General features: G+C 44.5%; 1 protein-coding gene across 4 annotated transcripts in view; it reads right to left on the bottom strand.

Moving 5' to 3' along the window:
• The window catches only part of LOC110496518 (serine/threonine-protein phosphatase 6 regulatory ankyrin repeat subunit A), a 58035-nt gene that overhangs the window by 26488 nt on the left and 10952 nt on the right, over nucleotides 1-20595 (bottom strand). The window contains exons 1-7 of one of the 4 annotated variants that reach the window (XR_005037511.1): nucleotides 17374-17951; nucleotides 6240-6323; nucleotides 3511-3589; nucleotides 1518-1588; nucleotides 1069-1269; nucleotides 896-983; nucleotides 522-664 (exon numbers count right to left, since the gene is read on the bottom strand). Coding sequence is in view for 3 of the 4 variants with exons in the window: in XM_036953239.1 (XP_036809134.1) it covers nucleotides 522-664; nucleotides 896-983; nucleotides 1069-1269; nucleotides 1518-1588; nucleotides 3511-3589; nucleotides 6240-6323; nucleotides 17374-17565 (858 nt within the window). In the remaining variant the exon portion in view is untranslated. Of the gene's footprint in view, nucleotides 1-521; nucleotides 665-895; nucleotides 984-1068; nucleotides 1270-1517; nucleotides 1589-3510; nucleotides 3590-6239; nucleotides 6324-17373; nucleotides 17952-20595 lie in introns of those variants that run through there. The other 3 variants (XM_036953239.1, XM_036953240.1, XM_036953241.1) reach the window with 3 other exon arrangements.

Consider the following 20595-nt stretch of genomic DNA (forward strand, 5'->3'; position numbering starts at 1 on the left):
CGGGGAGAGAGAGCGAGGGCGGAGAGAGAGAGCGAGGGCGGAGAGAGAGAGCGAGGGCGGAGAGAGAGAGCGAGAGCGGGGAGAGAGAGCGAGAGCGGGGAGAGAGAGCGAGAGCGGGGAGAGAGAGCGAGAGCGGGGAGAGAGAGCGAGAGCGGGGAGAGAGAGCGAGAGCGGGGAGAGAGAGCGAGAGCGGGGAGAGAGAGCGAGAGCGGGGAGAGAGAGCGAAAGCGGAGAGAGAGAGCGAGGGCGGAGAGAGAGAGCGAGGGCGGAGAGAGAGAGCGAGGGTGGAGAGAGAGCGAGGGCGGAGAGAGAGCGAGGGCGGAGAGAGAGCGAGGGCGGAGAGAGAGCGAGGGCGGAGAGAGAGCGAGGGCGGAGAGCGAGAGCGGAGGGAGAGAGAGAGAGAGAGAAACAGTTAGTTTGTGTATCTCAATAGACTTCTTTCTTTGCTATTAGGAGAGGATGAAATCGAATGATGTGTGTGTACCTGTACCCCCAGCAGGTATTGAATGATGTGTGTGTACCTGTACCCCCAGCCCCAGCAGGTATTGGACAGTGGTAGTCATCCCACTAGAGGCAGCGGCATGTAGAGGAGTATAAGAGTTCTTATCTTTACAGTCCATCTCTGCTCCACTAGACACCAACAACCTCACCACCTCCATATGACCTGGAGGGAGGGAGATGTAGAGAGAGAGGAAGGGAGGAGGAAATGGAGGGAGAGAGGGGAGAAAGAGAGCGGGTAAGAGTACATTTTGTTAGCATACCATTTCATACCATTTTGTTAGCATACCATTTTGTTTCTAGAAAACATCTAATCATCAAATCAAAATGTATTGATACAAGCGTTTTGACATTCTAATCCCTCTATAGTGTATAGCTCTGAGTGGGGGTGTCTTACCCATGTAGGCAGCCCAGTGGATGGCTCGCCTGTCTTTCTTATCAAAGGCGTCGATGTTAGCTCCTCTGGAGAGAAGCAGCTTCACCATCTGACACACACACACACACACCAAGTGAAGTCATACTAGCCTCATGAAATGGCAACTAATACCTCTGTGAATGTGTGTGTGTTACCTCCAGGTGTCCGCTGAAGGCAGCATGGTGCAGGGCTGTGCGTCCACCCCGATCCGACACATTGACGTTGCTAAGCAATGGGACGAGGGCCTCGGCAACACGGATAGCCTTGTTGTTGGCAGCAACATGGAGAGGAGTCTGCCAGTTCTTATCCCGCGCGTTCACATCAGCACTGTGTTTTATCAACATACACACTGCATCCTACACACACACACACACACACACACACACACACACACACACACACACACACACACACACACACACACACACACACACACACACACACACACACACACACACACACACACACACACACACACACACACACACACACACACACAAAGAAAGAAAGAGCATTGACATAATCACTGTTTCAACAAGACTGATGCAGCATGAGAAAGAGCATTGATGAAGGTGTGTGTGTGGTGTGGGTGACAGTCTGTTACCTCGCTGCAGGAGGCAACAGCTCGGTGAAGAGGAGTTAACCACTTATTGTCTTTAGCATTTACTCTGGCTCCTAAAAAACACAGGGAGAGAAAACGTTAAGGGTTAACTTTCCTCTGACAGAGAGTGGGTGGGGACCCACGAGTTACTAGGGGAAACCCCCATGATCCTTTGAGAGGCCCATGTGTGTAAGGGGTTAAAATAGACCATCACATCACGTGATACTGTTCCATCACAACAAACACAGGGAAACAGCCTCCACATCTCTCTCCCTATAATTTCCTCTCCACGAATGGGTGATGTCAACATTGGCTGCTGTGACCAAATTCTCATACTAAGTCTTCCAATTTAATAGGCTTTTTAGGTATCTTAGTTTTATCAGGTATAACAGGCAGACAGGTATAACAAACAAACAGGCAGACAGGTATAACAAACAAACAGGCAGACAGGTATAGCGAACAAACAGGCAGACAGGTATAGCAAACAAACAGGCAGACAGGTATAACAAACAAACAGGCAGACAGGTATAACAAACAAACAGGCAGACAGGTATAACAAACAAACAGGCAGACAGGTATAACAAACAAACAGGCAGACAGGTATAACAAACAAACAGGCAGACAGGTATAACAAACAAACAGGCAGACAGGTATAACTAACAAACAGGCAGACAGGTATAACAAACAGGCAGACAGGTATAACAAACAGGCAGACAGGTATAACAAACAGGCAGACAGGTATAACAAACAAAAAGACTGGATCATCATCCAAATGCTCTCTAGCAAACTTCAGACGGGCCTGGACAAGTACTGGCTTAAGCATGATGACGTCTGGCACTGCAGGATTTGAGTCCCTGGCAGCGTAGTGTGTTACTGATGGTAGGCTTTGTTACTTGTGGTCCCAGCTCTCTGCAGGTCATTCACTAGATCCCCCCCGTGTGGTTCTGGGATTTTTGCTCACCGTTCTTGTGATCATTTTGACCCCACGGGGTGAGATCTTGCGTGGAGCCCCAGATCGAGGGAGATTATAAGTGGTCTTGTATGTCTTCCATTTCCTAATAATTGCTCCCACAGTTGATTTCTTCAAACCAAGCTGCTTACCTATTGCAGATTCAGTCAGATTCAATCATTTTAAAAATCCTACAATGTGATTTTCTGGATTTTTTTTCTCATTTTGTCTGTCATAGTTGAAGTGTACCTATGATGAAAATTACAGGCCTCTCATCTTTTTAAGTGGGAGAACTTGCACAATTGGTGGCTAAATACTTTTTTGCCCCACTGTATAACAGGCAGACAGGTACAGTATAACAGGCAGACAGATACAGTATAACAGGCAGACAGGTACAGTATAACAGGTACAGTATAACAGGCAGACAGGTACAGTATAACAGGCAGACAGATACAGTATAACAGGCAGACAGGTACAGTATAACAGGCAGACAGGTACAGTATAACAGGTACAGTATAACAGGCAGACAGGTACAGTATAACAGGCAGACAGGTACAGTGTAACAGGCAGACAGGTATAACAGGTACAGTATAACAGGCAGACAGGTACAGTATAACAGGCAGACAGGTACAGTATAACAGGTACAGTATAACAGGCAGACAGGTACAGTATAACAGGCAGACAGGTACAGTATAACAGGTACAGTATAACAGGCAGACAGGTACAGTATAACAGGCAGACAGGTACAGTATAACAGGTACAGTATAACAGGCAGACAGGTACAGGTATAACAGGCAGACAGGTACAGGTATAACAGGCAGACAGGTACAGGTATAACAGGCAGACAGGTACACTATAACAGGTACAGTATAACAGGCAGACAGGTACAGGTATAACAGGCAGACAGGTACAGGTATAACAGGCAGACAGGTACAGGTATAACAGGCAGACAGGTACAGTATAACAGGTACAGGTATAACAGGCAGACAGGTACAGTATAACAGGCAGACAGGTACAGTATAACAGGCAGACAGGTAAGATGTGTACCTGAGAGGATGAGGAGTTCGATGATGTCAGCGTCTCCTAGGTAGGCTGCAGCGTGGAGCGGGGTCCTTTTCTCACTGTCCTGGTAGAGACCAGAGCAGAAAGAAATGTCACACATACAACTTTTATGTTCGTTTTAGAAGGGAGGTACAGTATGTAAAACATCTCATTTCAAACTAGCTTCAATGTTCATAATAAACTTGAACACACACACACAGCTTCTCACTATGCTGCCAGTAGACAAGAGGGAGCACAACTATGTCCCACACAACAGCGCAGCCAGCCAAGTGTGACGGGTAAGCTTCCTGAATCACAACCAAGTGGATGTCTTGACTTCCCCGCTCTCCCTGTTCCCCGCTCTCCCTGTTCCCGCTCTCTCCCTGTTCCCCTCTCTCCCTGTTCCCCTCTCTCCCTGTTCCCCTCTCTCCCTGTTCCCCTCTCTCCCTGTTCCCCTCTCTCCTCATTTTCAGGAGTCTGGTAGACACTGCAGGGTAGCTGGGAGGGGGTCAACAACTACTGTACTTGGCAGGGATCTCACTAGAAGCCAGACTAATGACAGCATCACTCCTCCACTCCTCTTACCCAAAATCTTTGGGCTGCTTTCCCAGACACAGATTAAGCCTAGTCCTGGACAAAAACATCTAGCTCAATTGAGTCTCCATTGACATTTCTTTATTATCCAGGACAAGGTTTAATTGGTAAAATGGGAAACCGCCCAACGATGTCACAATCAACTGTTTAAGAGAGCATCTTCATTTTCACCTGCAATTAACTCAGAAAGGAAAGGTTAACAAGTGTGTTAGATTGTTGTGGTCTCTCGAGCTGTGGCCAATCATTGGTCAGTGTGTGTAGTTTTGGCCAGTCTTCTGTCAGCCTACCAGGGAGCAAGGTAATAAAGGCAGGATGACAGGTTGATGGAGGGATTTCTCTCCTCCCTCTGCTCTCCCTGGGGGGTGGCCTATCGACCAGTGGTCCTGTGTGTGTGTGTGTGTGTGTGTGTGTGTCTCGCTGGTGTGAGAGTGACCGATGTGTGACTACAAGAGTACCTCTGTCGCTCTCCCTCTTCATTTCTGTAATGAGGATGTTTTACCGTCTGTCTGACCATACAAAGCAGGGCCTCTCTGTAGAACTAACTAACCACGCTAGTCAATCTGGATGGATGGAACAATCAATTCCAGCTCTCTCTCCCTCCCTTCCATGCCCTCCCCCTCTTCCTCATTCTCTACATCTCTATCCCTTGCCCATTCCTCTCTCTAACCCCTCCAGTCTAACTCCCTCCCTCCCTCTTTCTCTGCTTCCCTCCATCTCTTGTTCTCTCCATGCAGCAGAGGGCAATCAGGGGAGTAACGTAGGTCGTAAACAAAGTCACATGACGGAGAGGGAGGCCTGTAATAGGTCAGACTGAAAACTGCTGACTCAAACAGACCAAAATGTCTCTGATGACCCCAGCAATATAGAGACAGGGGGGGAGTAGATAAAGAGGGGGTGGGGAGAGAGAGAAAAGACGTCAGGGAGAGAGGGAGAGAATGAGGGCGGGGGTGAGAGGGAGGGATGACGGGGGAGTGAGAGGGAAAGAGAGAGGGCTGAACAGAGAGGGAGTTGAAAAGAAGGAACTAACCTACCCTTACCTGATTGATTTGCTGAAAGACTCTGGCCTCTCAACATTGATTTAGTAAGAGACCGAGAGTACAGACACATTGGCTATTCTTCAATTTTCTAAAAAGTCTGTCCTCTCTTCCTGTCCTTCAATGCACTGATCTGAAAGAACTGACCAGGAAAGCCAGCCTAATGATGAGAATTGACCAGGAAAGCCAGCCTAATGATGAGAACTGACCAGGAAAGCCAGCCTAATGATGAGAACTGACCAGGAAAGCCAGCCTAATGATGAGAACTGACCAGGAAAGCCAGCCTAATGATGAGAACTGACCAGGAAAGCCAGCCTAATGATGAGAACTGACCAGGAAAGCCAGCCTAATGATGAGAACTGACCAGGAAAGCCAGCCTAATGATGAGAACTGACCAGGAAAGCCAGCCTAATGATGAGAACTGACCAGGAAAGCCAGCCTAATGATGAGAATTGACCAGGAAAGCCAGCCTAATGATGAGAACTGACCAGGAAAGCCAGCCTAATGATGAGAACTGACCAGGAAAGCCAGCCTAATGATGAGAAATGACCAGGAAAACCAGCCTAATGATGAGAAATGACCAGGAAAGCCAGCCTAATGATGAGAACTGACCAGGAAAGCCAGCCTAATGATGAGAACTGACCAGGAAAGCCAGCCTAATGATGAGAAATGACCAGGAAAGCCAGCCTAATGATGAGAACTGACCAGGAAAGCCAGCCTAATGATGAGAAATGACCAGGAAAGCCAGCCTAATGATGAGAACTGACCAGGAAAGCCAGCCTAATGATGAGAACTGACCAGGAAAACCAGCCTAATGATGAGAACTGACCAGGAAAGCCAGCCTAATGATGAGAACTGACCAGGAAAGCCAGCCTAATGATGAGAACTGACCAGGAAAGCCAGCCTAATGATGAGAACTGACCAGGAAAGCCAGCCTAATGATGAGCGTCCACCTGTCAAGTCTTTGACAATCATTGCAGATGAAGGGTGAAGAGGAGATGAGGAGAGGATAGGAGATGAGGAGAGGATGGATTTGCAAGCAATTTAGAGCAAGAGATGCTTATGGACTGACTGACTCCTGTCTGTGTGTGTGTACAGTAATGTTACCTGTACGTTTACATCCTCCTTCTTGAATATGAGGGAGCGGACTTCATTAGGGTCCACACTGAAGATGGCTTTCAGCAGAGAGGGCTGTATGGGAGGACACAGAGAGAACTATCAGTCACTGTGTATGTGTGTGTGTATGTGTGTGTGTAAAATAAATATTTATTTTTGATTATTTAGTATTATAGCTACTATTATTATTGTTGTCGCTGTTGTTTTCATAATATTTAGGTGCATCTCTTCACCTTGACAACATTGACTATCATTCATGCCAATGAAAGCAGATTGAATTTGAGTGAGTGAGAGACAACAAGAGCAAACAATGGAAAGAATAGATAGTGAGAAAACTGGAGAGAGAGATGGAAAGGTGCTAGATAATTTTCCTCTGAATGACTTGGCTAGATGACTAACAAGACAGAACCTGTTAACATCCTGCTTGCTAACGTTACTACAGTTTGGTTACATGCTGACAATTACGACAGGGCTTTTTCATCTAAAGGGACCCATAAGCACCAACATCTGAAGGTCATAGGAGCAAAAAGCTAAGAGTCTATATTTGAGATATTAATTAAGGCATTAAAACATTTTTCAACCATTTCCCACAGCTATAAGCGTAGGCTTTGATCTCTGGTCAAACAGTGGTTTTTGACATTACCAGAATAAGTACTAAAAAAAATTTTTTTTAAAGATCTGGCAACGAATATCAACAATTATATTTACGCTAAACAAAAATATAAACGCAACATGTAAAGTGTTGGTCCCATTTTTTATGAGCCGAAATAAAAGATCCCAGAAATGTTCCACACAAAAAGCTTTTTTCTCTCAAATTTGTTTACATACATGTTAGTGAGAATTTCTCCTTTTCCAAGATAATCCATCAAGACACTGATTAAACAGCATGATCATTACACCTTGTGCGGGGGACAATAAAAGGCCACTCTAAAATATGTTTGGTCACACAACAAAATGCCACAGAGCGTGCAATTGGCATGCTGACTGCAGGAATGTTCACCAGAGCTGTTGCCAGAGAATTTAATGTAAATTTCTCTACCATAAGCCGCTTCCGTCGTTTTAGAGAATTTGGCAGTACGTCCAACCGGCCTCACAAACGCAGACCAGGTGTATGGCATCATGTGGGCGAGCAGTATGTCCAACCGGCCTCACAAACGCAGACCACGTGTATGGCATCATGTGGGCGAGCAGTTCGCTGATGTCAACTTTGTGAACAGAGTGCACAAACACAAGTGCATTTGATCTTTGGCAATTTGAATGCACAGAGATACTGTGACGAGATCCTGAGGCCCATTATCGTGCCATTCAGCTGCTGAAATCACCTGTTTTAGCATGATAAAGCACAGCTACATGTTGCAAGGATCTGTACACAATTCCTGGATGCTGAAAATGTCAAGGTTTTTCCATGGCCTGCATTCTCACCCATTGAGCATTTTTGGGATGCTCTAGACTGACGTGAACGACAGCGTGTTCCAATTCCCGCCAATATCCAGCAACTTCACACAACAAATGAAGAGGAGTGGGACAACATTCCACAGGCCACAATCAACAGCCTGATCAACTCAATGTGAAGGAGATATCGCGCTGCATGAGGCAAATGCTGGTCACATTAAGGCATCAGTGACCAACCGATGCATATATGTATTCCCAGTCATATAAATCCATAGGGCCTAATGAATTTCAATTGACTGATTTCCTTCTATGAAGTGTAACTCAGTAAAATCTTTGAAATTGTTGCATGTTGCATTTATATTTTTGTTCAGTATAGTTTGGGAGAAATGATTATCCTTCTGTTAAAGAAACATTGCCTTGCACCTTTCTGTTACCAGTAACCCACATACAGCACATGGCCAAAAGCATGTGGACAGTCATTCAAATTAGTGGATTCGGCTATTCCAGCCATACCTGTTGCTGACAGGGTATAAAATTGAGACCACCGCCATGCAATCTCCATAGACAAACATTGGCAGTAGAATGGCCCATAATGAAGAGCTCTGTGATTTTCAACGTGGCACCGTTGTCACCTTTCCAACAAGTCAGTTCATCAAATTTCTGCCCTGCTAGAGCTGTCCCGGTGGTCAACTGTAAGTGTTGTTATTGTGGAAATGTCTAGGAGCAACAACGGCTCAGCCGCGAAGTGGTAGGCAACACAAGCTCACAGAACGGGACCACCGAGTGCTAATGCGCGTAAAAATTGTTTGCAACACTCACTACCAAGTTCCAAACTGCCTCTGGAAGCAACGTCAGCACAAGAACTGTTTGTTGGGAGCTTCATGAAATGGGTTTCCATGGCTGAGCAGCCTCACACAAGCCTGAGATCAACATGTACAATGCCGAGCATCGGATAGAGTGGTGTAAAGATCACCGCCATTGGACTCTGGAGCAGTGGACATGTGATGAATCACGCTTCACCATCTGGCAGTCAGGTGGACTAATCTGGGTTTGGTGAATGCTACCTGCCTGACTGCATAGTGCCAACTGTAAAGTTTGGTGGAGGAGGAATAATGGTCTGGGGCTGTTTTTCCATGGTTTGGGCTAGGCCCCTTAGTTCCAGTGAAGGGAAATCTTAACGCTATGACATTCCAGACAATTCTTTGTGGCAACAGTTTTGGGAAAGCCCTTTCCCATTTCAGAATGACAATGCCCCTGTGCACAAAGCGAGGTCCACACAGAAACTGTTTGTCGAGATCTGTGTAGAGGAACTTGGGTGGCATGCACACAGCCCTGACTTCAACCCCATTGAACACCTTTGGGATTAATTGAAACGCAGGATCAGTGCTCAAACTCACTAATGCTTGTGGCTGAATGGAAGCAAGTCCCTGCAGCAATGTCAGAAAAGTGGAGGCTGTTACAGCATCAAAAGGGGGACCAACTCCATATTAATGCCCATGATTTTGGAATGAGATGTTCGACGAGCAGGTGTCCATATACTTTGTTATTGTACAGTGCATTCTGAAAGTATTCAGACCCCTTTACTTTTTCCAAATTGTTACGTTACAGCCTTATTCTAATATGGATTAAATCGTTTCCCCCCCTCAACAAACCTGATAAAACAAAAACAGGTTTTTAGATTTTTTTGCAAAAATAAAAAATGAAATATATTTACCTAAGTATTCAGACCATTTACTCAGTGCTTTGTTGAAGCACCTTTGGCAGCGAATACAGCCTTGAGTTCTATGGGTATGACACTACAAGCTTGGCACACCAGTACTTGGGGAGTTTATCCAATTCTTCTCTGCAGAGCCTCACAAACTCTGTCAGGTTGGATGGAGAGCATCTCTGCACAGCCATTTTCCGGTCTCTCCAGAGATGTTCGATCGAGTTCAAGTCAGGGCTCTGGCTGGGCCACTCACGGACATTCAGAGACTTGTCCCGAAGCCCCTCATGAGTTGTCTTGGTTGGATGCTTAGGGTCGTTGTCCTGTTGGAAGGTGAACCCTCGCCCCAGTCTGAGGTACTGAGGGCTCTGGAGCAGGTTTTCGTCAAGGATCTCTCTGTACTTTGCTCCGTTCATCTTTCACTCGATCCTGACTAGTCTCCCAGTCCCTTCCACTGAAAAACATACCCACAGCATGTTGCTGCCACCACCATGCTTCACCGTAGGGATGGTGCCAGGTTTCCAGCAGATGTGACTCTTGGTATTCAGGCCAAAGAGTTCAACAGACCAGATAATCTTGTTTCTTATGGACATAGTCCTTTAGTTGCCTTTTGGCAAACTCCAAGCGGGTTGTGATGTGCCTTTTACTGAGGAGTGGCTTCCGTTTGGCCACTCTACCATAAAAAGGCCAACATTGGTGGAGTGCTGCAGAGATGGTGGTCCTTCTGGAAGGTTCGCCCATCTCCACAGAGAAACTCTAGAGCTCTGTCAGAGTGACCATTGGGTTCTTGGTTCACTCCCCGACCAAAGCCACTCTCCTCTGATTGCTCAGTTTGGCTGGGCGGCCAGCTCTAGGAAAAGTCTTGGTGGTTCCAAACTTCATCCATTTAAGAATGATGGAGGCCACTGTGTTCTTGGGGACCTTCAATGCTGCAGACATTTTTTGGTGCCCTTCCCCAGATCTGTGCTTCGACACAATCCTGTTTCAGACCTCTACGGACAGTTCCTTCCACCTCATGGCTTGGTTTTGGCTCTGAAATGCAGTCAACAGTGGGACCTTGTATAGAAAGATGCGTTCCTTTCCAAATCATGTCCAATCAATTGAATATACCACAGGTGGACTCCAATCAAGTTGTAGAAACATCGCAAGGATGATCCTTAGAAACAGGATGCACCTGAGCTCAATATCCAGTCTCATAGCAAAGGTTCTGAATAATTACAGTTTAAGTCGGAAGTTTACATACACCTTAGCCAAATACATTTAAACTCTGTTTTTCACCATTCCTGACATTTCATCTTAGTAAAAATTCCCTGCCTTAGGTCAGTTAGGATCGCCACTTTATTTTAAAAATGGGAAAAGTCAGAATAATAGCAGAGAGAATGATTTTTATCAGCTTTTATTTCTTTCATCCCATTCCCAGTGGGTCAGAAGTTTACATATACTCAATTAGTATTTGGTAGCATTGCCTTTAAATGGTTCAACTTGGTGCAAACGTTTCAGCTAGCCTTCCACAAGCTTGGGTGAATTTTGGCCCATTCCTCCTGACAAAGCTGGTGTAACTGAGTCAGGTTTGTAGGCCTCCTTGCTCGTACACACTTTTTCAGTTCTGCCCACACATTTTCTATGGGATTGAGGTCAGGGCTTTGTGATGCCCACTCCAATACTTTGACTTTGTTGTCCTTAAGCCATTTTGCCACAACTTCAGAAGTATGCTTGTGGTCATTGTCCATTTGGAAGACCCATTTGCGACCAAGCTTTAACTTCTTGACCGATGTCTTGAGATGTTGCTTCAATATATCCAAATAATTATCATCCATAATGCCATCCATTTTGTGAAGTGCACCAGTCGCTCCTGCAGCATGATGCTGCCACCCCGGTGTTTCACGGTTGGAATGGTGTTCTTCGGCTTGCAAGGCTCCCCCTTTTCCTCCAAACATAACAATGGTCATTCTAGCCAAACAGTTCTATTTTTGTTTCATCAGACCAGAGGACCTTTCTCCAAAAAGTACAATCTTTGCCCCCATGTGCAGTTGCAAACCGTAGTCCGTTTTTTTTTATGGCAGTTTTGGAGCAGTGGATTCTTCCTTGGTGAGCTGCATTTCAGGTTATGTCGATATAGGACTCGTTTTACTGTGGATATAGATACCTTTGTACCTGTTTCCTCCAGCAGCTTCACAAGGTCCTTTGCTGTTGTTCTGGGATTGATTTGCACTTTTCACACCAAAGTACGTTCATCTCTAGGAGACAGAACCCATCTTCTTCCTGAGCGGTATGACGGCTGCGTGGTCCCATGGTGTTTATACTTGCATACTATTGTTTGTACAGATGAACGTGGTACCTTCAAGCGTTTGGAAATTGTTCCCAAGGATGAACCAGACTTGTGGAGGTCTACAATTTTTTTCCTGAGGTCTTGGCTGATTTCTTTTGATTTTCCCATGATGTCAAGCAAAGAGGCAATGAGTTTGAAGGTAGGCCTTGAAATACATCCACAGGAACACCTCCAATTGACTCAAATGATGTCAATTAGCCTATCAGAAGCTTCTAAAGCCATGACATTTTCTGGAATTTTCCAAGCTGTTTAAAGGCGCAGTCAATATACAGTGATACAGTGAATGATAGGTGAAATAATCGGTCTGTAAACAATTGATGGAAAAATTACTTGTGTTAAGCACAAAGTAGATGTCCTAACCGACTTGCCAAAACTATAGTTTGTTAACAAGAAATTTGTGGAGTGGTTGGAAAACAAGTTTTAATGACTCCAACGTAAGTGTATGTAAACTTACGACTTCAACTGTATGTCAATAAGGTATTATTTATTTTAAATTTGCACACTATTGTGTGAAGATCGAAGATAATTTATTTTAAATTTAATACATTTTAGAATAAGACTAACAAAATGTGGAAAAAGTTGAGGGATCTGAATACTTCCAAATGCACTGCATCTTTAAGATATTTTCTCATTTCTCTCCCTCATGAGGTAGAATTAAAAGTAAAGGTAGACCTACTCATTTGTTATAGTTTTGACTGATCTCAAGTTTGTTTATGAATTATTAAGTGGATAAAACTCGATATTTTTTAACAAACCACTAACGGAATTACTGCAATTGAATTGGCTACAATGGGAAAACATAGTAGTTTCCAGTACAGTCCACTGGAATACTGTTATGTTCAGCTCACAACTGTCGTCCCCCCCCCCCCCCCCCCCCCCCCCCCCCAGAGACAGTCCATTGTTACTTTAAGACATGAAGGTCAGTCAATTCAGAACATTTCAAGAACTTAATGTTTTCAAGTGCAGTCGCAAAAACCATCAAGCGCTATGATGAAACTGGCTCACATGAGGACCACCACAGGAAAGGAAGACCCAGAGCTACCTCTGCTGCAGAAGATACCTTCATTAGAGTTTACTGCACCTTACAGGCCAAATAAATGTTTCACGGAGTTCAAGTAACTGACACAACATCAACTGTTTAGAGGAGACTGCGTGAATTAGGCCTTCATGGTTGAATTGATGCAAAGAAACCACAACTAAAAGGACACCAATAAGAAGAAGAGACTTGCTTGGGCCAAGAGACACAAGCAATGGACATTAGGTGGTTGGTTTCTCAAATGATTGCCTCGCCTGGTTCACCAACTACTTCTCTGATAGAGTTCAGTGTGTCAAATCGGAGGGTCTGTTGTCCGGACCTCTGGCAGTCTCTATGGGGGTGCCACAGGGTTCAATTCTTGGACCGACTCTCTTCTCTGTATACATCAATGAGGTCGCTCTTGCTGCTGGTGAGTCTCTGATCCACCTCTACGCAGACGACACCATTCTGTATACTTCCGGCCCTTCTTTGGACACTGTGTTAACAACCCTCCAGGCAAGCTTCAATGCCATACAACTCTCCTTCCGTGGCCTCCAATTGCTCTTAAATACAAGTAAAACTAAATGCATGCTCTTCAACCGATCGCTACCTGCACCTACCCGCCTGTCCAACATCACTACTCTGGACGGCTCTGACTTAGAATACGTGGACAACTACAAATACTTAGGTGTCTGGTTAGACTGTAAACTCTCCTTCCAGACCCATATCAAACATCTCCAATCCAAAGTTAAATCTAGAATTGGCTTCCTATTTCGCAACAAAGCATCCTTCACTCATGCTGCCAAACATACCCTTGTAAAACTGACCATCCTACCAATCCTCGACTTTGGCGATGTAATTTACAAAATAGCCTCCAATACCCTACTCAACAAATTGGATGCAGTCTATCACAGTGCAATCCGTTTTGTCACCAAAGCCCCATATACTACCCACCATTGCGACCTGTACGCTCTCGTTGGCTGGCCCTCGCTTCATACTCGTCGCCAAACCCACTGGCTCCATGTCATCTACAAGACCCTGCTAGGTAAAGTCCCCCCTTATCTCAGCTCGCTGGTCACCATAGCATCTCCCACCTGTAGCACACGCTCCAGCAGGTATATCTCTCTAGTCACCCCCAAAACCAATTCTTTCTTTGGCCGCCTCTCTTTCCAGTTCTCTGCTGCCAATGACTGGAACGAACTACAAAAATCTCTGAAACTGGAAACACTTATCTCCCTCACTAGCTTTAAGCACCAACTGTCAGAGCAGCTCACAGATTACTGCACCTGTACATAGCCCACCTATAATTTAGCCCTATCAACTACCTCTTTCCCAACTGTATTTAATTAATTTATTTATTTTGCTCCTTTGCACCCCATTATTTTTATTTCTACTTTGCACATTCTTCCATTGCAAAACTACCATTCCAGTGTTTTACTTGCTATATTGTATTTACCTTGCCACCAAGGCCCTTTTTGCCTTTACCTTCCTTCTCACCTCATTTGCTCACATTGTATATAGACTTGTTTATACTTTATTACTGACTGTATGTTTGTTTTACTCCATGTGTAACTCTGTGTTGTTGTATCTGTCGAACTGCTTTGCTTTATCTTGGCCAGGTCGCAATTGTAAATGAGAACTTGTTCTCAACTTGCCTACCTGGTTAAATAAAGGTAAAATAAAATAAATAAAATAAAAATTAGACCGGTGGAAATCTGTCATCTGGTCTGATGAGTCCAAATTTGAGGAGATTTTTGGTTCCAACTGCAGTGGCTTTGTGAGATGCAGAGTAGGTGAACGGATGATCTCCGCATGTGTGGTTCCCACCGTGAAGCATGGAGGTGGTGGTGTGATGGTGCTTTACTGGTGACACTATCAGTGATTTATTTAGAATTCAAGGCAAAAACCACAGCATTCTGCAGCGACACGCTATTCAATCTGATTTGGGCTTAGTGGGACTAACATGTGTTTTTCAACAGGACAATGACCCCAAAAACACACCTCCAGGCTGTGTAAGGACTATTTGACCAAGAAGGAGTGGTGCATCAGATGACCTGACTTCCACTATCACCCGACCTCAACCCAATTGAGATGGTTTGGGATGAGTTGGACTGCAGAGTGAAGGAAAAGCAGCCAACAAGTGCTCAGCATGTGTGGGAACTCCTTCAAGACTGTTGGAAAAGTATTCCTCACGAAGCTGGTTGAGAGAATGCCAAGAGAATGCCAAGAGTGTGCAAAGCTGTCATCAAGGCAAAGGGTAGCTACTTTGAAGAATCTCAAATATATTTTGATTTATATGTGTTATTTCATGGTTTTGATGTCTTCACTATTATTCTACAATGTAGAAAATAGTAAAAATAAAGAAAAACCCTTAAATGAGTAGGTGTGTCTAATCTTTTGACTGGTATTCAAGCATGGCGGTGGCTTGCATAATGCTATGGGTATGCTTCTCATAAGCAAGGACTAGGGAGTTTTTGGGATAAAAAGAAACGGAATAGAGCTAAATGCAGGCAAAATCCTAGAGAAAAACCTGGTTCAGCCTGCTTTCCAACAGACACGGAGACAAATTCACCTTTCAGCAAGACAATAAACTAAAACACAAAGCCAAATATACACTGGAGATGCTTACAAAGATGACATTTAACGTTCCTGAGTGGCCTAGTTACAGTTGACTTAAAAATCGCCTTGAAAATCTATGGCAAGACTTGAAAATGGCTGTCTAGCGATGATCAACAACCAACTTGATAGCGGTTGAGCAATTTTTTAAAGAATAATGTACAAATATTGTACAACCCAGGTCTTCAAAGCTTTTAGAGACTTACAGCTGTAAATTGCTGCCAAATGTTATTCTAACATTTACTGACTCAGGGATGTGAATACTTATGTAAATTAGATAACTCTGTATTTAATTTTCAATACATTTGCAAAATGTTCTAAAAACATGTTTTCACCTTTTCATTATGAGGCATTGTGAGATTTTTTTAATGTAATCCATTTTGAATTCAGCTTGTAACAAAAAAATATGGAATACGTCAAGTGGTATGAACACTTTCTGAAGGCACTGTATCTTTTCATTTCAATTCGGAGCAGAGTTTTTGGCAAACCTGGTCGCATAAACTGAGGGACATTACCCTAATTTTGTTACCAAATTTTGCATCTGCACAGTTCTTCCAGTAAATGTGTTTTTGTTAAATTTTCTGTGTAAATTGTTCAAAGTAGTCCTTGTTCATGGAGTTGTATGGTTTGTTAAACTTTGAAATCAATGTTTTTGGTTTGGAATACATTTTAAAGTTAACTTTTAGACAAAGCATCATTTCGGTACAGTGGAATTGCCCTACAGCAGCTTCATTCTGGGCTACAGTAGTGAGTTTGTGTGTATCAAACAGCATACTGGACCACAGTCCCCATGTTTTTCTATAAACCCCCTCAATCCATTCTGATCCTAAAACCAACTCTGCCAGTCAGCACCCCCCACTAAACCTCCCCCTCTTCTCAGGTGTCTGGCATAGCAGAAGTACAGGCGGGGGGAGGGGTCGGTCAGTGTATACGGGAAGGGGGTCACTTTTATGACACTGGCAGCTGCAAAGCCCAAAAGAATTCACTCACAAACACACACACGTGCCTGACACGCACTCTCTGTGGTCCCCCCCCTCCACACACACATTAGCCGTATCACTCTGTTTGCCACTTGTGTGTCTGCAACAGAAAGCCAGCCAGGCTGTGAGGGGTTAAAACACAACCTGGCCACCTGGTCTGTTAAACACCAGCTGGTCTGAGGAGAGAAGGAGTGTAAAAGAGGAACGAAGGCTTCTGTCTGAGGAGTCCTTATTGAGAGAGAGAAAGGGTGAATGAATCTCCTCCATCCATTCATCTCTCACTCCCTCCTTTTGCAGGTGTGGGAGAGCATGGTGATGCCTGATACTGACACACGGCAGGTATCACCAATGTTTAACATGGGGTTATTTAATTCAAAGCATAGCTATCATTTTCTGGCTATAAATAACAATATAACAGTGAGACATGTTAGTATCTGTCTGTACAGGCCATTCTAATTATGACACTGACTGACTACAAGACAAGAACCAACAACACTCCTATTCTTCTCTCTTATAGGCAATTCTCCAACTTCCCATCTAAAGCTATATGGGCTAGTCAATGGAGTCCCCATTTAAATAGCTTTTTAGCCCAGGACTAGGCTTCATCTGTGTCCGAGAAATCGTTAGTGGCATGTTCTACCCTCTTATCTAAAATTCCATACCGGATCTGCAGCCACATTGGTTGGGTCTCTTTTAACAAATGTAGTTCATTATGCAGAGGACTATGCAAAATGTTAAGCCTATATCAAAACTACAAATGTAAATCTGCTACTGGCAGCCAGTATCTTCCTTATCACTACAAGTGAGGATGTTTGAAACATCATTACGCTAGCCATAACCAAACACTAGCTAAAGGCTTGGTGCATAGTTCACTATTAGCAACATGCAACCTTATATTGTGTGTGCTGTGCAGTATACACATCTGTATTGTTTTGCCGGTGCTATTTAAATTGTGCATGACAGATTCTCTCTCGAGGACAATTATTCTATTCAAAACACTCACAAGCTAAGTGCATCTCTAACCCTGGCAAAAACGTTAGGCTAATCCACAGGCAACCAAAACAGCGGAGGTGGTCCCTCAGTCTCACCTTGTCTTCCTGAGATCTGCGACATACGGCATGATGGGACTTGCGGTCCGGAGAGGGTTTGGGGTGAAGGAGGGGAGAGGGGTGAGGAGGAGAGGGACGAGGAGGAGAGGAATGTTCATCCTCCTCCTCCTCCTCCAGCACCACGATACACACACGGCTCGCACGCTCCGACCGCATCGTGAACACACACATACAACGTACCCCCCTTATACAGACACACACATTGTACCGCTCACATATACACACGGCTCTGTAGTTCCAACTGTCCTCGTTCTCTTAATAACACACCGTACCCCCTCTCCACACACCAGCCCCCCCACTGTAACAGTGCAGCTCCTGGGGTATAATATAATCCAAGCTGAAAGCAGCTCTGTCCTCTTGATGTCCTCCACTGTTACCGAGCTACAGCAGTCTGGCAGCTCCCTCTCCCTCACGCACGCGCTCTCTCTCTCTCTCTCTCTCTCGACCCACAGTGGCTAGGGATTCCTCAGTATAATGGCAGCAGCGGCATGCGGCAGACTGATCTGACTGGCTAGCACACAGGAAGCTACATATACCACTGCCGCCTGTGCTGCTGTAGCCAAACACACACATACACACAGAGGCCCTATGATTAGTGAGGACAATGCTGTGAGCCGGAGCTGTGTGTATTTGTTGCTCTATTCAGAAAGCTGCTGAAACCAGCGCTTTCATAGAGAGAGAGAGAGAGAGAGAGAGAGAGAGAGAGAGAGAGAGAGAGAGAGAGATGAGAAAGAGAAGGGGGTGAGAGAGAGAGAGAAGGGGGAGGAGGCGAGAGATGGAGAGAAAAAGGGGATGGGGTGTGGTGAAAGGGGGAGGGGAGAGGGAGAGCGAGGGGACAGCTAGCAGTAGGTAGGTAGGTAGGTAGCTCAGCAGTCAGTCAGTTATCCTCCTGTTCTCAGTCCAGACAGACAAGCACTGACAAAAAGGTCACATCCTGGATCTATATTGTTCTATAGTGGTCTGTACTGTTTTATAGTGGTCTGCACTGGTCCTTAATGGTGTCTATGGTGGACACCTTGCTGGGGTCTATGTAACTGGTCTGTAATTATGTCCGCACTGGTCTGGTCCATAGTTTCTGTACTGCTGGTCTGTAGTGGTCTGTACTGGTTTGTACTGGTCTGTGTTTTTATTCGGGCACAAAGGCTCTGCTGTGTTCTCCATTAGGAGAAGAGAGGCTTTATTCCTCTCACAGAACTTAAAGAGAAGTGTGTGTGTGTGTGTGTGTGTATGCCAGTAACCCCATTGGTGCATTGGTGGCTGAGCTTCCCCTATTCCCTCATTATAAAAACTGGAACAAACTGGCAAGACAACTAGAGCAGTGTGTGTGTCTATTGTAACTGTTTTCATATGGGAGGCAGAGCCTGAGAGCCTAGAGGAGCATTCTAGTCTAGCCACAAAACCCCATTAAATCAGTGTGTGTGCATGCATTCTCCCACTTTGCTTTGTGTGTGTGTGTGTGTGTGTGTTGGAAGACCTGCAATAGAGCAGATCTAAATCATATGACCAGTCTGTCTCTATGGTATAGACATCGGAGGGGCTACCAGCACCAGATTTGGGCTGTTTGCAGAAAAACAGCACCAGTTAGAAGAACCACAGAACATGTCTATTCTGGGAAACATTGTCCCATAAGGGTGTACTGACATATAGCAACATCTCACGGATGATCAAAAGAAATAGGATGCATCGGAGCCCAATTTGGATTGTCATAGCAAAGAGAGGTGTGAATGGGTAGGTAAAGAGATGTGTGTGAGAGAGAACAGGCATGTTAACCCTGATCTTTTCTCTAACCCTGCTCACAGGACTGTGTGTGTTTGTAATGTAAGACTCATTCACACACGGATGCTCACACATACCCAAACACACCCAAGGCCTACACACCCACAGCAACAGGTAAGTATTGGTATTCAGTAACATAGGAACAACCAGCTCCAGCCTCATGTGAACACATCCACACACAGTCCATCAATCAATGCAATTTGGGTTTCCGCTTCTGAGGCTTGAAAACTGACAAACTTATGTTTTGGAATATGGATGGATGGGAAGTCAGAAAGGCCATGAGTTATTAGATATATTGTTCCTGCTCTGTGTTCGTAATAAAGGTCATCTGTCCACACACACACACACACGGGGAGGATGTTGAGCTACCAGACGCCATCTAGAGGATCTACAGTGCCTTCAAAAGTATTCATACCCCTCAACTTTTTGGGGGCCTTACAACTATTAGCCCATACAAATGCATTGAATAAAATATTCACTACATGGAACAGCAGATAGGACCCCCCCAAAAAAATTGAAAAGGAAGTTTGTTCTGAAGTGTCTGTCCTATATCAGAGAGATACAGTATAAAAACGACCAGGAAATAAATATATACAGTACCAGTCAAAAGTTGTTTCACCTACTCATTCCAGGGTTTATTCATTTATTTATTTACTATGTTCTACACTGTAGAATAATAGTGAAGACATCAACACTATGAAATAACACATGGAATCATGTCGTAACGAAAAAGTGTTTAACAAATCTAAATATATTTTATATGTGAGATTCTTAAAAGTAGCCACCCTTTGCCTTGATGACAGCTTTGCACACTCCTGGCATTCTCTCAACCAGATTCATGAGGTAGTCACCTAGAATGCATTTCAATTTACAGGTGTGCCTTGTTAAAAGTTAATTTGTGGAATTTCTTTCCTTCTTAATGCATTTGAGCCAATCAGTTTTGTGACAAGGTAGGGTTGGTATACAGAAGACAACCCTCCTTGGTAAAAGACCAAGTCCATATTATGGAAAGAACAGCCCAAATAAGAAAAGAGAAACAACAGTCCATCATTACTTTAAGACATGAAGGTCAGTCAATCCAGAACATTTCAAGAACTTTGAAAGTTTCTTCAAGTGCAGTCGCAAAAACCATCAAGCGCTATGATGAAACTGGCTCTCATGAGGACCGCCTCAGGACATGGAAGACCCAGAGTTACCTCTGCTGCAGAAGATAAGTTTAATAGAGTTACCAGCCTCAGAAATTGCAGCCCAAATAAATGCTTCACAGAGTTCAATTAACAGACACCTCAAGATCAACTGTTCAGACGAGACCGCATGAATCAGGCTTTCAAGGTTGAATTGCTGTAAAGAGACTTGCTTGGGCCAAGAAACACAAGCAATGGACAATAACAAATTTAGGATTTTTGGTTCCAACTGCAGTGTCTT

The sequence above is a fragment of the Oncorhynchus mykiss genome, chromosome 18 (genome assembly GCF_013265735.2).
Source record: "Oncorhynchus mykiss isolate Arlee chromosome 18, USDA_OmykA_1.1, whole genome shotgun sequence".
Taxonomy (NCBI): Eukaryota; Metazoa; Chordata; class Actinopteri; order Salmoniformes; family Salmonidae; genus Oncorhynchus; species Oncorhynchus mykiss.